Raw genomic sequence first — 17,024 nt, 5'->3', positions numbered from 1 at the left:
TTAGTTATTTATAAAAACCCAAATATAAAACTTGTTTGAATAAAAAAAAACGGAATACCTCGAATTTGTGAGTTTACAAACGCGAAAAAAATGGAAACCTGAAAATCTCAAATTAAAAAAATATGGCTTGAATTTTGCCTAGGACAACTCCCATCGGCTTATATATAAACTAGCAAAGTTTTAGATACCCAAATTTTCTGTTTTTTTACACTTCATCAATATCGGACTTTCAAGTTTTTTTAACCAAAAGTTTAAAAATTTAAACTGTGGAAAAAACATGTTTTTGAAACCACAATCAAACTATAAAACCACAAATTTAAAAAAGATTGTTACAATGTGCCTAGGACAGCTCCCATTGACTTCTGCTTGATCTCTACAACTTTATTTTCACATTTGTGTGGTTTTGTGGTTTTGACACATACTAAATGGCAAAAAAAAATATTTTTTTTGTGCAAAAAAACACTTGTTACATTCTCTGATTAATGGACCCAAGGTTAAGACAGTGGCAATAGAAAGATACAGACTATGAGAACACTCTCTCCCAGATATTGGTTGGGTAGGCCTGTCTGAGAGCAGCATTCACAAGCCAATAAGCTGCAGACTCGTACCTTCAGCAGCTGTTATTGGCCCCTGTATGACCACCTTAAGGGACATATTGGAACCAGGAACTGGTTTCCACAAGTGGCTATATTTGGCTGGTGATGTCCCAGTAATATCGCCTACATGTTGGCCTACATGCTCTCTGGTTCCTATAATGGAATTATGACACTACTGAGGTGGAAATTCATAAAGAAGTTTGTGGCCAGAAAGCCAGTAAACAACAGAAGAATGTACATGCCTAATTGTGGCAGCATTAATAATATCCATAATAATATCCATAGTATGTGTGTCACATACCTCTAGCACCATTCGAAAGAATGCTGAAGCCAATTTTAGGAGAGCTTGTCTATTCTCCAGGGCACTGATTAGGGCCTCCCAGGCATCCTTAAGGGTCACCGCCATGGCATCATACACTTGGCCTTGTTCTGGGTTTTCTTCAGCTGTCTTGTCTGCTTCACATAGCAGATCCCACACATTATCTTCCAATGACTGTAGAAAAATAATGCAGTTAGTTATTGGATAAACAAAGTAAAGCTAAACATACTGGACATTACATAAAATTGGTAAATCCATTTAGACTAGCCACTCCTTAAGGGGGACAGATCTGCACATTTTCCCACCATTTTGATCTGCTACTGAGAGAGTCTTTGTGATTATTATTATTGTTGTTATTTACTATTGACTTCCACAGTGCTTTACAAAGCAAAGTAAGGGGATACAAACACAAATTATATTGTTGGGAGTTTATGGGGGTGGTGACTGTGAGAGCTTTCAATATATACGTTTTTTTGGCAGAAGCTGACTGTAGAAGTGAGACAAAACATAATTAAACTCAAGGAAACTGCGGTGAAAAGATGGTTGGGGTGAAAGATGGTTGCAGCTTTTAATTCTGCCTTGCAGCACTTAGCACCTTATTTTTAATGGAGCAGGTTCCTGCTCCTGGAATGCTGACTGCATGGGTAGCACACATGGAGCTTACTGGGCATGGGAAGTGACCACTTCTGGTGAAGTCTTAACAGAGAGCTTATCTGCACTTTTGGAAAATTGCCTGCCCATTGGTCACTGATCAATACCTCTGAAGCAGAATGGTACCCTATTTGTGCCAAAGTCAAGCATTTATGATGGCAAATGGCTTCTATTATACTTTTCCCCTTAGTATTCTAAAGAGGAAGGGCATCCATCACTGTCCAAGTGCTGTACATTGAGTATTAAGTAAGGAAATCCTGGTCCCCTAATCTATGGCAACCAATCAAAAATTAGTTTTTATTGGTCTACTTTAGTTAGAAAGTGGCAAAAATCTGCTCGGTTACTAGACCAAGGAAATTTTACGTACATATTCCCCATATTTGTCATCTTTCTCCTACTAAAGACGCCCCCTTCATGTTATTAATTCTTGATGGGCAGACAAATAAAGACAAGTAAGATGGTTCATCTAAACCTTAACTAAGGTGGTTCCTAAAGGTCATTTAGGTATGAATATTAATAATTCATAGGAGCTCTATGAATTCTAACAGACTATTTGCCTAAAATCACAAGGGAGTATTTTTAATCTGATACCTTAGGGTTCATTTACACCCACAAGTGCAGCCCTTACTGCCTTCCATTCCCAATCAGGTGCTGCTGCGCCTATTGACACAGGGCAACCCATGAGCTACTGCCACCTCCTGGGTTCTTGAAGGGCCCTGCATCAATAGCCACAGCGGAGTTGCACTAGGAAATAATGCAAGTGAACACTGGAATTGACACCAGACAGACTTCAAAAATATTTGGTGCAATTGCACCTGTTTTGCAATGAAGCATGTATGCAGTTGGAAGCCATAGCAGTATGTGTGGTGCAATTACGTCAAGAGAATTGCCCCTGTGCCACTGCAATAATGCTGGAATTTTGATAAAAAATGTGCATTGTGGGAAAAATTATGCAGTTTTCTGCAAAAATTGCAGTTTTCTCACTTAAATGAGCCCTCATTTTTTAGCTGGAAGCCAAGGGCCCATGACTGCTCCTGCCATCAGCCAATGACTGTAATACAAACTACCAGAGCTGGCAGGCAGATCTCAAAGGAGTCATAGAAGGCTGCAATTCCTACAAAAATGGATATCACTTGATTCTTCTTAGAAATAAACTGATTATGTTGCACTTGATATAAATACTTATACTGCTACTGAAACCATATCATTCATTATTTACTTGCCATAACATCCTTTTCACTCTGTAGCAATACAACATTATGATAACAGCTGAAACCTTTTTAAGCAATAACACGGAACATTGTTCTTCTGCAAACCTGAAAGTAAGAGCAGATGATCCATTATTTTAACTTCATTTAGCCTTTAGCCTGACATATCCACTGCAACACATTTCCCTTAACCGAGCCTATCATAGCTTTGTAATTTACAACCAAAGAATTAAAAACAAGAGAATTTCAAGTGGGAGACTCTGAACTTCTCACCCATGAAGTGCGATGATAAGTGAACCTAATCAATTTAATTGTAATAGCCGCCCTAAGCAATTTGCAAGCACAGCGATAACAGTTTAATAGATGTAATTTATATGCCATATTACCAAACTGCCTCTATGTGCCGCCTGTAATGTGCTTGCTTGAGTTATAGCCCAATATAGAGGAATGATTTGCAAAACACTTAAGGGAACATACAACTGGATTGTCAGAAGCCATATCCACTGTTTGCAGCTACACAAATAGCTTTGCCAGCAAGTCAAAGCCAAGATATCAACAGGCTGAGACCAAAGATGGACGCCCTGCAGATCTCCAGAGGTTTGTCTGTTTGAGGGATGCTGGGAACTGTAGGTCAGACAATATCTAGAAGACCACAGTTTGGTTCCTGGCCAACACATTATGGCCCATGTTCATTTATATCAATTGCATAGTGTTCAAGGATGCAGTGCAGCCTAATTAAGGTTGATTGCAAAGATGTAATGAGGAGAGTGTAGCTTAGGCACTAAAATTAAAGTGACACTGATGAACCAGTATTTAAAGATTAAGTGGAGCAAATGAACACATATCAGTGATGAAGAACATTTAAATGGCTTGTTCACCTTTAAATTAAGTCTAAGGGGCTCATTTATCAAAGTACGATAGCTTCTGAATACAAAAAAAAACGTATTTTTCGTACTGTGCTTCTGTTTTGCGACTTTTTTGTTAATTTGCGCAATTTTTTGTACTTTGCAACACAAAATGCGACAATTTGTGCGATAAAATCGTATTTGTCGCGCCGAGTACGAAAGTTTGGGATTAATTCAAGCTTCGTTATCGTCACTTTCCTTGGGCCGGGTTGGAGCTGCAGAGTGCCATTGAGCCCTATGGGAGACTTTCCTTGGGCCAGGTTGGAGCTGCAGAGTGCCATTGAGCCCTATGGGAGACTTTCCTTGGGCCAGGTTGGAGCTGCAGAGTGCCATTGAGCCCTATGGGAGTCTTTCCTTGGGCCAGGTTGGAGCTGCAGAGTGCCATTGAGCCCTATGGGAGACTTTCCTTGGGCCAGGTTGGAGCTGCAGAGTGCCACTGAGCCCTATGGGAGACTTTCCTTGGGCCAGGTTGGAGCTGCAGAGTGCCATTGAGCCCTATGGGAGACTTTCCTTGGGCCAGGTTGGAGCTGCAGAGTGCCACTGAGCCCTATGGGAGACTTTCCTTGGGCCGGGTTGGAGCTGCAGAGTGCCACTGAGCCCTATGGGAGACTTTCCTTGGGCCGGGTTGGAGCTGCAGAGTGCCATTGAGCCCTATGGGAGACTTTCCTTGGGCCGGGTTGGAGCTGCAGAGTGCCATTGAGCCCTATGGGAGACTTTCCTTGGGCCGGGTTGGAGCTGCAGAGTGCCATTGAGCCCTATGGGAGACTTTCCTTGGGCCGGGTTGGAGCTGCAGAGTGCCATTGAGCCCTATGGGAGACTTTCCTTGGGCCGGGTTGGAGCTGCAGAGTGCCATTGAGCCCTATGGGAGACTTTCCTTGGGCCAGGTTGGAGCTGCAGAGTGCCATTGAGTCCTATGGGAGGCTTCCAAAAATATGCACAGAAGGATCAAAGTCAGAAAGATTTTCCCACCGTTTACAATCGTTTGGATACGAAAATTTCGTGACTTTCAGATCGCCAATACAATATTGTGACTAATATGATTTTTTCGTAAGCATTTTTGAGACATTTTCATCAGAAATTATCGTATCTAATCCGAATTTTACCCATTTCGGGATTCAAACTAAATATGTTGTAGAAACAACTTGTCTTCATTTTTTATTATTTGTTATTTTTGAATTATTTAGCTTTTTATTCAGCAATCTCTCCGGAATTTTAGAAGCTATATGGTTGCTAGGGGCCAAATTATACTAGCAACCAGGCAGATATTTAAATGATAGACTGGAATATGAATAGGGGATAGACTGAATAAAACATAAGTAATAAAAGTAACAATAACAATGACATTGTAGCCTTGCAAAGAAATAGTTTTTTTGGCTGCTGTGTGTGGGGGTCAGTGACCTCTATTGTAATGTTAGAAAGAGAAGAGAAAAGCAAAAAATTCAAAAAATGATAAAAAATGAAGATCCATTGAAAGGTTGCTAGGAACTAGCCATTCTATAACATACTAAAAGTTAACCTGAAGATAAACAGCACTAGTTATAAGTTTCTTCCAATACAAATGAAGCTGTAGTGTGAATTAAAAGAACAGATTCTTCCTTTTTCAACATGCCAACATGCAATGATTAGGGCTTGTGCTACACATGCTTTGTATATATCATGAAAAATCTATGGATTTTGTTATATCTTGAGCTAATATGCCAAACAGGGAAGCTAAAGCCACTCCAAAACAGTCCCAACAAATGGTGCAAGGCTGGGGTTGTTTATATAGATATTATTATCTCTAGTTAAACTAACTCTTTTAATTAAAAATAAGATACGGTTAAAGCAATCTAATTATATATGATAACGAATTATCCATTTTAGAAAAGAAAAGAATATGCAGAATATATTTTATACCTGTACACAACAGTTCAAGAAATAGAATTCAATACAATTGCTCAGAATAACAGAAAAATGAAAGGAATGAATTTCCCTAGGTAGGCATGTACAGATGCACGTAAGGTCAATACAAGAACATTAGCCCTGCTTAATAGGGAGATCTAGAAAAAGACTAGGATGCCATCGAGAGCTTTCTCTCATGTGTAGCCACGTGGGCAGCAAGTTATTCTTATAAGTGAGCATAGCAGGACTTTCCTGGCACTGCAGCTGCCGGCTTCTCCCACTCTATCACTGGCCTTACTGGCTGTGTTTTTAAAGGGGCAGTATTAAAAATGATGAATTTTTCCTACTATTCAGAAAAAAGGTAATTTTTTTCTAATCAAGCTTTCAGAACGCTAGTTTTCAAGATTTATCAAATAAAATATTAAAAATTTGAATAAAAATATTCGGCAGTAAAAACCCGGTGAGCTGCTCTGTATGTCAGTGGGAGGTACATGTTCAACATTCAGGTTTTTTTTCCAAGGTTTTTTTTAACAGTAGGATTTGTACAAATGAATGAAGTAATGCAATTTTTGTTGTGATAGAGGTTTTTTCCTGCAGATGAACGCGTGGATGCAAATCGGTGGATCTCGATACAGCTGTGCTAAGCCTACATCAGTTGAATTCAATTCAGCAAAATGGGTACAAGTGCTTTTTTGCAAATTGGGCACAATTGCAGCAAATATAATCAAAGTGTGTATGGTTCCATATCCAGCGTTCAGCAGCGTCATTTACAATGTTTGATGTGCCAGTGTGCCCTATACTTTTGCCACAGTTATGCAGCACCTATTGACAGGGTCGGACTGGACCGCCGGGACACTGAAAAAAAACCCGGTGGGCCTAGTCCGAGGGTTCAGACCCGACCCTTGCTGGTGCTCCCCCGGCCGACTGTGTTCCTCCCCTGACGCTTTATACTTATGTGGGCTCAGGATGTTGGGTGGGGGACCAGGCAGTTAGGCAGGCAGTTAGGGAGGCTCAGCGGGGGCCCCTGTTGGGGGTGCAGGGGACGCGGCCGGGGAGGGAATCCTGGAGCTACAGCCTGGTCAGAAGGTGACAGTAACTCCAGGGTTCCTCTGCATCGATACATGCCACAGTTCATGATTCGGAACAGAAGGCAGGAAGGACTGAGCGGCGCTGAGCACAACTATACAGAAGTGCAAGTGGTGCATTTTGACACAAGCGCCTTTAATGAAAGTGGTGTTACTCAACATGGATTGGGGGAAAAACAGGTTGCCCACTGCACTTGCTTGCGTAAATGAGTCCTAGTGTGCGACACTGGAATAATCGTGACCATTAAGTAAAAGCCCTGGAGCCATGAACACAGAATCACATGGACTGGCCCACCAGGATACCAGGATACCAGGAAAACTGGTATGTGGGCCCCTTCTGCTCCTGATCCTTTGGCCTGTATCATGGCCATTCCCTATTCGTGAATGGGAAGAAAGAGGAGAAATAGATGGAAGAATAGATGCTACCATGTAAATAAAAGAGACCAGGAGAATAAAGAGGTTGGGTGAGGAAAGGAGGAAAAATAGTTTGGAGAGTGGGCCCATGGTCTAAGGTTTTTTGGTGGGCCCCTGGGGTCCCAGTCCGACACTGTCTGGATTGAAACTGATGTCAATCAGAACGACTTGTTTATATTTGTAGTACAAACGTAGGGGCAGGTTTATGTTTAAAGATCATTGGGAACCTCAGTGATTCTCAGCCATTCTATCATTGCTGAAACCTTGATAAATTTACTGAAATTGCCCTTGAGTGAATTTGTTCGGTTGTTATCCATCCAATTAAAATCACTAGTAATCAATGGCCTTCAGGGAGTTGATTTCTTAGACCACCAAAAAAGACTGGCGCTGACTTGACATTTCAGTCGATTCATAGTCAGAGACTCTGATCCTAGCAACCAAATATTTCCAGACAGCTGAGAAACAAAAAGGTAAAAATATTTTACAAAATGAATAATGAAAAACAAATAGGGCACAAATTTGGAGATGTCGCGGCAGCCCCGGCCATTGTTCCCTGTTGCGCTGTTACATTTCAGACCCAGCATAACAACGCAGTAATCATTCTGCCCTTTTCTCTGACACAGAACAGAGCCTGTTAGAGATACATGAAGAATGCGGCTGACTTGCAGATAAATGGAACACAGCAATAACATTGTGATCTGGTTATAAATACAGCAACACGTTTTGTTCCGCAATGGGAAAGGCTTTTTAATTATCACCTTGAAGATCAGACTCTTTATTGGCAATTGCACTTTTTGGGAGAATATTTGTCTTTTGGAGATTACCTTTAATTCTCATTTTACAAAAGAAACCTGGGAGTTTGCAAATAATGTTTAGAGCATCCTCGCTTTATGCAGAGATAGTTCAGCTGACAAAGAACTTCAAATCCCAGCATCCTTTGCCAGATTAGATGAGAGTTGCACTGCTGCCTGAGCTAACGCACTAAACATCCATTGTTGCTATGGTTCTGACAGTGCTCTCTGGTTCTGACAGTGGTTCATTGTTTCATTCCCGATGTCTATATAATGGCACTAAAAAACAGCAGAATGCTTATTCATCTGTGCCCTGTGCTTCTGGCAGGTCTCTTTGTGAGTTTTTGATGAGCCTGCTGTCATTTGGATTTCTGCCTATAGGATATACCTCTACAATGCACCCATCCTGCTCAGTATCTTTTTTGGGGGAGTGGGAGGGTATCCAGGGATGTTTCTCGAATCAATTCAACATTAAATTCTGCTTTGCTTTTTGGCACCACTAAGATCCCCTTTTCATGTGAGCCCTGTAACTGTACATAACCAACTCGCTGTCATTATGCCATTTTTACCCTGTACAGATATAGGACCTTTTATACAGAAAGCTCGGGACCTGGGGTTTTCTGGATAAGGGATTTTTCTGTAATTTGGGTCTCCATACCTTATGTTTGCTAAAAAATCATTTAAATGTTAAATAGACCCAGTTTTGCCTTCAATAAGGATTCATTATATCTTAATTGGGATCAAGGTACCATTTTATTATTACGGGGAAAAGAAAATCTTTTTTTAGAATTATTTGGACAGACTTGTGGGAGATGGCCTTTTATGAATTTGGAAGTTTCTGGATAACAGGTTTCCAGATAACAGATCCCATACCTGTACCTTGGAATTATCTGTTAAATAATGAAGATTTATGTAGGCTTAGCCTCTAGTGAGGTGCGAATCTGTCCCGTTTCACTTCACTGAAAATTTTGCGAATCCGTGGGTAAATTTGTGTAACGGCAAAAATTCACAAAATACACTGTTATGTTTGTGGCAAAATTCTTATATGGACATTTTTATTTTTTGCAGCTCCTTTTTTCATGTAAAATAGCTTTGGACCTTTCACGTTGAAATTTTTTCTGTGCAAAATACATTGGGGTCTATGTATGTTTTCACACCAAATTTTCATGGTTTGCAAAAATTTGCAAAAATTTTCACCAATGCCTGATGGCGAGCTATGGAAATTGTCCGTGGATCCATACCTGGCAAAACATTGCACTCATCACTATTAACCCTCCCAGTAGAGACCGACTCAAGTATAATGATACATTCTTTAATAGAAAGTCTTTACTGGTAGCCTCACCAACCATAAATGTTAGACACCTTAAAGGGGAACTCCACCCAAACATAACAAGCTTTTTGAAAAGTAAACATAATTTAAATTTTGTAATATTCATCAATTTAAAATATGCAGCCTTTTCATGACTTTTAATGTAACAATATGGTTTGAAACAGTTCTCGTCGGTCACACATCGTTGGTCACACACGTCGGTCACACACCTTCGGCCGCAAAAAGGATCGTTCCAACCCTCCACTAACATTCAGGGCTGAATTGTCAAATATGGAGGTTAAAACAATAGGATTTATACCTCCTTCTGCCGATTCAGCCCTGAACATAGATTTTGCTCGGGCGTCTTCAATATTGCCCGATCAAAATATTCTAACCCGCCCAATCGGTGAGTCAACCAATATCAGCAGCCTCCTGCAATATCGGTCACCTCGTTGACTTGCCATACACGCACCGATAATATCATACAAAAGCTCGGCCTTAAGCCTGCTGATCTGGCTGATAGTTGGCTGTGCTCAGTCTGCCTTCAGCCTGCATCCTCCAAATCCCACAATTCCCTGCACACGTGATGTCAATAATGAAAAGAACATCACAGTGCAATGCATTGTGGGTTATGTAGTTCCTGCATGCTGTCTGTAAGATGTGGAGAAGTTGTTACAATTTGTAACATCAGTCTTTTAGTCCCTCCTCCCCTGCCAGGATTTCAAATGAGGCAGAAAGAGAAGAACTGTTTTGCATCCAGATTTCAGACAGATTTCAACCAGATTTCAGCATATTTATTCATACTTATATAATGGTATTTATTCATACTTGTTGAAGGAACACATTACAGTGATATGTATAATAGGGCTTTCTGTGTTGTGTGGGGCTCTTTAACAAATTTTGGTTTGAAGGCCGGAGTTCCCCATTAAATTGTCATCTTGGATTACTATTTTTTTTAGTTTTAATTCAGACATTTCTTGCTCTCACCTGTCTGTCCCTTAATTGCCCATCAATGTGAACCCTTCCCCATTAGAGGAAAAATTAAAAAAAATTTCCTAAGCAGTAACCTTTCCACAAAGCCCCTATGAGGCACTATTGCAAAACCAATTTTTGAGATGTGGGCCCGACCTGAACCCGCAGTATTGGAAAGTTGCTCAGAATTATGTTTTCTTTTATTAGGCAAAAACTTATTTTTGTGGTTGATGTGTACTTAAATATCTCTTAAACTTCTAACCACTCCTGATTCCATAGTTATGTATAAAAATGTAAGCCTTATGATTTCTCTCATTCTCATACACATATAAAAGGTAATAATCCAACTGCACATTTGTCTTTCATTTTGCTACAAAGGCATCAGAAGTCATTCCACAAAGCCAGCCAGCCTTGTACTATTTTGATCTTTGCCTGAGTTAAGATTTGCTTAAACAGAAAGAGAAGTGTGATCATTAAAGAAATAAGATATCTCATCTTCTTCCAACATCAAAGTAAAGAGAAGTCTCAGAAGGCAGAAACTCCACATGAAAGAAGGGCAAAATAAGAGGGTAAGATTTCTCTGCTGTCCCTCTATCAAACACTTCACATTAAATGTGTTTACAGGATACAGAAATACGCTTTTCCTCACCATACAATGTAGGTGACCATAGAGTCCAAGCCAGAACTACTTGGTTTGAACCAGTGATTGAAGTTTTGCTTTAACTCTAAGGGAGGTGGCAGACGGGGAGATTAGTCGCCCCGCGACAAATCTTCGTTGCAGTGGGCGACAAATCTCCCCGCAATGCCATCCCACAGGCTAGAATGTAAATCGCTGGTGGGATGGCATACATGGCACCGCGATTTGCTGAAGTTTCCTCTCAAGACAACTTTGTCGACTTTGGCAAATTGTGGCACTACGTATGCCATCTCACCAGCGATTTACATTCTTGCCGGTGGGATGGCATTTCAGGGAGATTAGTCGCCGCAGCAATGAAGATTTGTCACGGGCCGACTAATCTCCCCGTCTGCCACTGCCCTAAGAATGAAAACACACAGAGCTACTAGTAGCAGCTACTTGTTGTGGTTACTAAATGCCAGAAAATACCCTGCCATAGAAAATACTAAGAACTGCCTCTGCTAAAACACACGTCAGTAAATGATCAGCATTGTCTATTTTAGTAGCTGTGACAAGTAGCTGCTATTAGTAGCTCCGTGTGTCTTCACCCTAAAAACTACAAAGCTTGATCATGTGAGATATGAAATTGAGAAAGAATATGACAAATCTCATGGATTTTATTCATCATTATCTTGAAGTCTGTGGAGTCTGTGTGTCCCAGTTTATTTATGATCTTTCCAAACACATGGCTGTATGAACCTATGGCAACTCCGTGTTTTATAATGTTATTTAGCTTTTAGCACAGGCAAAAGTGTTTTACTGGTCAGGGAGGTTTTGGAGCTGTACAATATTTACATTTTTCTCAAGACTTTCAGCTAGTGTGTTGTTTTCTTTTTCATAAAGGAATACTGTTATGGGAAAACATGGTTTTTTTTTTCAAAACACATCAGTTAATAGAGCTTCTCCAGCAGAATCCTGCATTGAAATCCATTTTTCAAAAACACAAACAGATTTTTTAATATGTAATTTTGAAATTTCAGATGGGGCTAGCCATATTCTTTATTTCTCAGGGTGCCATAGCCATTTGTGCTCTGATAAACTTCAGTCACACTTTACTGCTGCGCTGCAAGTTGGAGTGATATCCCCCCCCCCCTCCCAGCAGCCGATCAGCAGAACAATGGGAAGGGAGCAAGTTAGTAGCTCCCAGTAGGTATCAGAATAGCACTCAATAGTAAGAAATCCAAGTCCGGCTTGGGACTCCTCCAGTTACATGGGAGTAGGAGAAACAATAGGTTACCTGAAAGCAGTTCTATGACATGGCGCCTACACACCAATATTACTAACTAAAAAAATATATTTGTGCAATAAAATTTTAAATGGTAGAGTGAATTATTTGCTATGTAAACAGTGTAATTTATACATAAAAAGTACCCCATACTGCACTATGAGTGGAATTGGCAAAACTTTTGTCTATTGGACAAGTTATACACAGTTCATTTAAATAAACACAGTCGTTTTTAGATCTTGAAAGTGATGGGAATTTGGTTGCAAATATTAACTGAGAATAATCTGATTTTAAGACCAACTTTAAAGGGGGTTGTTCACCTTTAAATTAACTTGAATAGACTGATTTTCAGGGATAATCTGCAATTCTATAACATACTAAAAGTTATCTTAAAGGTAAACCACCCCTATAAAGGAAAAGTAACACCAAAAAATGAAAGTGTATCAAAGTAAATATAATATAATGTAGTGATTCCCTGCACTGGTGCAACTGGTGTGTTTGCTACATAAATGCTACTATAGTTTATATAAATACCCTGCTGTGTAGCCATGGGGGCAGCCATTCAAAGGGGAAAGGGCACAGGTTACATAGCAGATAACAGATAAAACACTATTATATGCTACAGAGCTTATCTGTTATCTGCTGTATATCCTGTGCCTTTTCCCCTTTGAATGGCTGCCCCCATGGCTACATAGCAGCTTATTTATATAAACTATAGTAGCACTTCTGTAGCAAACACACCAATTTACCAGCGCAGGGTAATAGTACATTATATTTTAATTACTTTAAACCGCTTTTTTATTGCAAATGTAAATTAAGTCTAGTATCTTTTAAGCCTACTTATAGGTAAAAAAATAGGGCAAAAGGTAAGGTCTTGAATAAATTACTGCTAGATTATTATTTGAACGGGGGTCACACCTAAACCTTCTCCAGAGAACTGTAGCCCATTCCTGCCAACAACCAGGGAACTACAGGAGTTAATTGCCCAGTCTAGCTAAGAGCTAACTATAGAATTACAATAATTATCCACTTTGTGACAGATGCTGATCTCCTTCAAATGCATGCTTAGCATATTACTAGCAACTGTGTATTGCGTAATTATCCAAAAAGACATTTCAAGACACAGTTGCTATCTGCTGTTTTGCAACAGGGAATTATTAGCCTGGATCTAGGGCTGGTGACATAAAGGATAGAGGCAAATCAAGGTGAAGTGAAATCAATTCCAAGCTTCACAAAGTCCCCAGGAATGTAAGGGCTCATTCAAATGAAATGCTCATTCTAGGATAATGATTCCCAAACTGTAAGGAAGACTCCCCTGGTGGGAGCTCGGAGCAGTGACCCATCCTGAATGTCATTAACAGTTCAGTGCCAAGCCAAGGGGGGACGCCCTAGCAACCAGGCTGGCCACTTTGCCCCTGACCCCTGCACACAAGTGGTGATGACCTGGAGGGGGGGGGGGTTGATAAGTGGTGGAATGTGCGCAGGACCTGAGGGAGTGGACTAGGGTTACACAAACAGAAGAGGGAATGAAAGGGCTCATTCTAAAGGTGGCCATACACGCACCGATATTATCGTACGAAACCTCGTTTCGTACGATAATCGGTGTGTGTATGGCATGTCGGCGAGTCGACCGATATCGCAGGAAGCTGCCGATATCGGACGACTCGCCGATCGGACAAGTTTGAAAATTTTGATCGGGCGCCATAGAAGGCGCCTGACCAAAATTCTCCCTTCAGAGCTGAATCGGCAGAAGGAGGTAGAAATCCTATTGTTTCTACCTCCTTACCTGCCGATTCAGCCCTGAATGGTGTGTGGCGGATCTTACGATGTTTCGTGCGACCGATGGTCGTACGAAACATCGTCAGATCGCCACGTGTATGGCCACCTTAACTGCTTATTCTTAGACGATTCCCAAACTGTAGGATTGACTTCCCCAGTGAAGACTTGGAGCAGTAACAAGGGGGCTCATCCTGAATGTCATTAACAGTCAAGCTGGGGGAGGGCACCATGGGCAACCCGGCTGGCCACCTTGCCCCTGAAAAACAATGGTTAGAGTCAACAGTTCCATTGTTCCCCTTTGCTGGGAAGCTTTTTGGAGCCATATAAGAATTATAATTTGGGCTTATAATAGGGTGGACCAATACTACAAGTACACTCTTACCTATATCATGCATTTCACGCTTTCACACAGTAATATTTACTGGTCTGCTCTTTGTAAACAAGCATCTAATTGAATCATATAAGTTACTAGACCTGAACAAAAATCCTCATCCATTATTATATTGCCTCATAGCACTGCTTTGTGTGGGCTGAAGGCATTGTGTTAAACCAAGGTAAAAGATGGAAAATGTGGAAAATAGAAAAGTACAATATAGTATGGTCATAGTTTAATATACAGTACTGTCCGATGTGAAGTAGTCCCTCTCTATTCCACCCATGCAAACATACATGTTGTATTCCACCAGCTTTTGGTACTTACATGCGCCTGTGTCAGTACAGCCCCATAATGAAGAATAGGAGAACGCCACTGCAGGAAGAAATGCTCGTCAGTACCAGCCCTAAGATTCCCCAGCTGCTTCATGTGATTCTATTTTGACATGAATTTGGGGTTAGCTGGGAGAGTTTTGGTCGCCAACTCTAGAGCAGCAAAACACTATAAATCATCCCCCGTGTGCAATAATGATGATGGAAGGACCTAACTTTGAGGAAGGAATATAATTGTATACACAGACCAACCTACAGATCTGCTTTGTGACAGCAAGCATCTCATTGGTTTAATATTGCAAAGTGGACAGTACTATTGATACTCTAGGAGTAAAGGTGGCCATACACGCACCGATATTATCGTACGAAACCTCGTTTCGTACGATAATCGGTGCGTGTATGGCATGTCGGCGAGTCGACCGATATCGCAGGAAGCTGCCGATATCGGACGACTCGCCGATCGGACAAGTTTGAAAATTTTGATCGGGCGCCATAGAAGGCGCCTGACCAAAATTCTCCCTTCAGAGCTGAATCGGCAGAAGGAGGTAGAAATCCTATTGTTACCTGCCGATTCAGCCCTGAATGGTGTGTGGCGGATCTTACGATGTTTCGTGCGACCGATGGTCGTACGAAACATCGTCAGATCGCCACGTGTATGGCCACCTTAAGAGTAGGAACTGAATTGATATTGTTGGCAAATATCTCCAAGAGAGGGAGGCACAATTCCCCTGTTAAACACAGCTTTATGCAGCTATCCTTAGCAAGCACACAGAAAAAGCCAAATACATTCACTATTGTGCCTGTTGAAATAATTCCTAAAAAGTCAAATTCAGTATGTAGCCACCTTTATTGTTTTGTTTCATCCCTCCCAAATGTTTTTTTCTAAATCTAACATAAACTTATTGCTTTTGGGAAAACAACAAGAGAGGCGCCATATCACAAAGTAATGCTATGACGTCACTAAAGCAGAAATGGGCAGAATATTATAGAGTTATGATTTACTTTCTCACAATCTCTTTTAGTTTTTGACACTCTCTAAGCAACGCCAGCCTAACTCATTACTTTCAAGATTAAGTCTTAAGACTGTGTCATATTCAGCCTTCCCCATAACCAAAACTTCAAATTACTGACCCGATAATATGATACCTATATAGTAAAGGTTTCCTAACTTCCCTAACTGGTAAAAGGGGGCAAAGCATAAGATGGATTGGCCACCTGAGGGATTTTTAGAGTAACATTAAAGTAGAATGTGTATTTGCTCTATAGGATAATCTAGGAGCCCAGCTTGAAAGCCAATTAAGGTTGGAGTTGGCTTATTTCCCACCCTGCAAATTATTATAACTATAGCAGGGTGACTGATAGGTGACATTGTGACATAGATGTATCCTTGTTATTAAGGGGCAGTCTGACCTAATATTGGTCCACAAAAAAGGAAATCATGGATCATTACACTCATTCCATGAGGATATGGAGCTTCAAGGGACATGTTTGACGGCATGGCTGTTCACAGTGGGGTCCTGTACATTCAGGCCAGTACATCAGCCATAAACGAAACTTTAAAACAACAGTTCAGTGTAAAAATAAAACTAGGTTAATAAATAGACTGCACAAAATAAAAAACATTCCAATACAAGTTATATTAAAGTTATAAAGTTAATTATACCTGGATAAATGTGAAACACTGAGAATAAATCCACATGTACCAGCCATATGTGACACGTGACAAGGTGGGAACTGCATGCTATGTCCCAGAAAAGCACCCAAACAGTTGGGCTCTTGAAATTTAAAAGGAAAATCCTGCAGGCCATTCTCCTTAAAGCAGATAAATGGATCAGAACATTTGAGCCCAGAATCTACACTTCCAAGAGTTTACATTCTACCTGGGTGTATAGCTCAGCAAAACCTAAACAGCAGATATCATTTACAGCAGAAACACATTAGCAAAGAGCAGTGCAGGGTAGTTTTTAAATAGGATCTAAACATTGATGCTTAGTCATATTTAATTTAAATGTTGCAGGACTACAAATCCCATATGTTAAACAGATTATAAAGGGTTAAATCTTGCTGTGAGCTGTAGTCCATTAACATCATGGTAGCATTTTCAAATCTATATTGTTCAATGAACAGGGCCGGATTTCTAAACCGGCCGCCCCCAGTCGCACGCCCCCTTCCCCCCGAGTGCGCATGCGCAATGCGTGCGAAGAGCGTGCACAATGTGCAAACAGCGCGGGGGGGGTAGGGTTGCGCGCACGCATGCGCGGTCGGCCAAAGTTGCATACGGAGCAGTGGGGAAAAGTCCCCATTGCTCCGTATGTGAACAAAAATTTTAAAAGATTTTAGTGCGGCGGGGCGGCATGCTGCCCCCAGGTTTCTGCCGCCCTAGGCCCGGGCCTTTGTGGCCTCTCCACAAATCCGGGCCTGTCAATGAAACTTCCCCAGCTAGCTAGGGGCTACATTAAAATGCAAAATATTCCTCTAATGAGAATCCCACCTAATCTGTGTAACTCT

The 17,024-nt window shown here is 40.9% G+C and overlaps 1 protein-coding gene across 1 annotated transcript in view; it reads right to left on the bottom strand.

Moving 5' to 3' along the window:
* The window catches only part of ccdc141 (coiled-coil domain containing 141), a 93,840-nt gene that overhangs the window by 62,321 nt on the left and 14,495 nt on the right, over window positions 1–17,024 (bottom strand). Inside the window, exon 3 of the mRNA XM_002935686.5 lies at window positions 898–1,089. Within this exon, the coding sequence (XP_002935732.3) occupies window positions 898–1,089 (192 nt within the window). The remainder of the gene's footprint in view (window positions 1–897; window positions 1,090–17,024) is intronic.

This window comes from Xenopus tropicalis, chromosome 9 (assembly GCF_000004195.4).
Source record: "Xenopus tropicalis strain Nigerian chromosome 9, UCB_Xtro_10.0, whole genome shotgun sequence".
Taxonomy (NCBI): Eukaryota; Metazoa; Chordata; class Amphibia; order Anura; family Pipidae; genus Xenopus; species Xenopus tropicalis.
The sequence above is the reverse complement of the archived record's forward strand: the minus strand, read 5'-3'. Positions and strand labels throughout refer to the sequence as shown.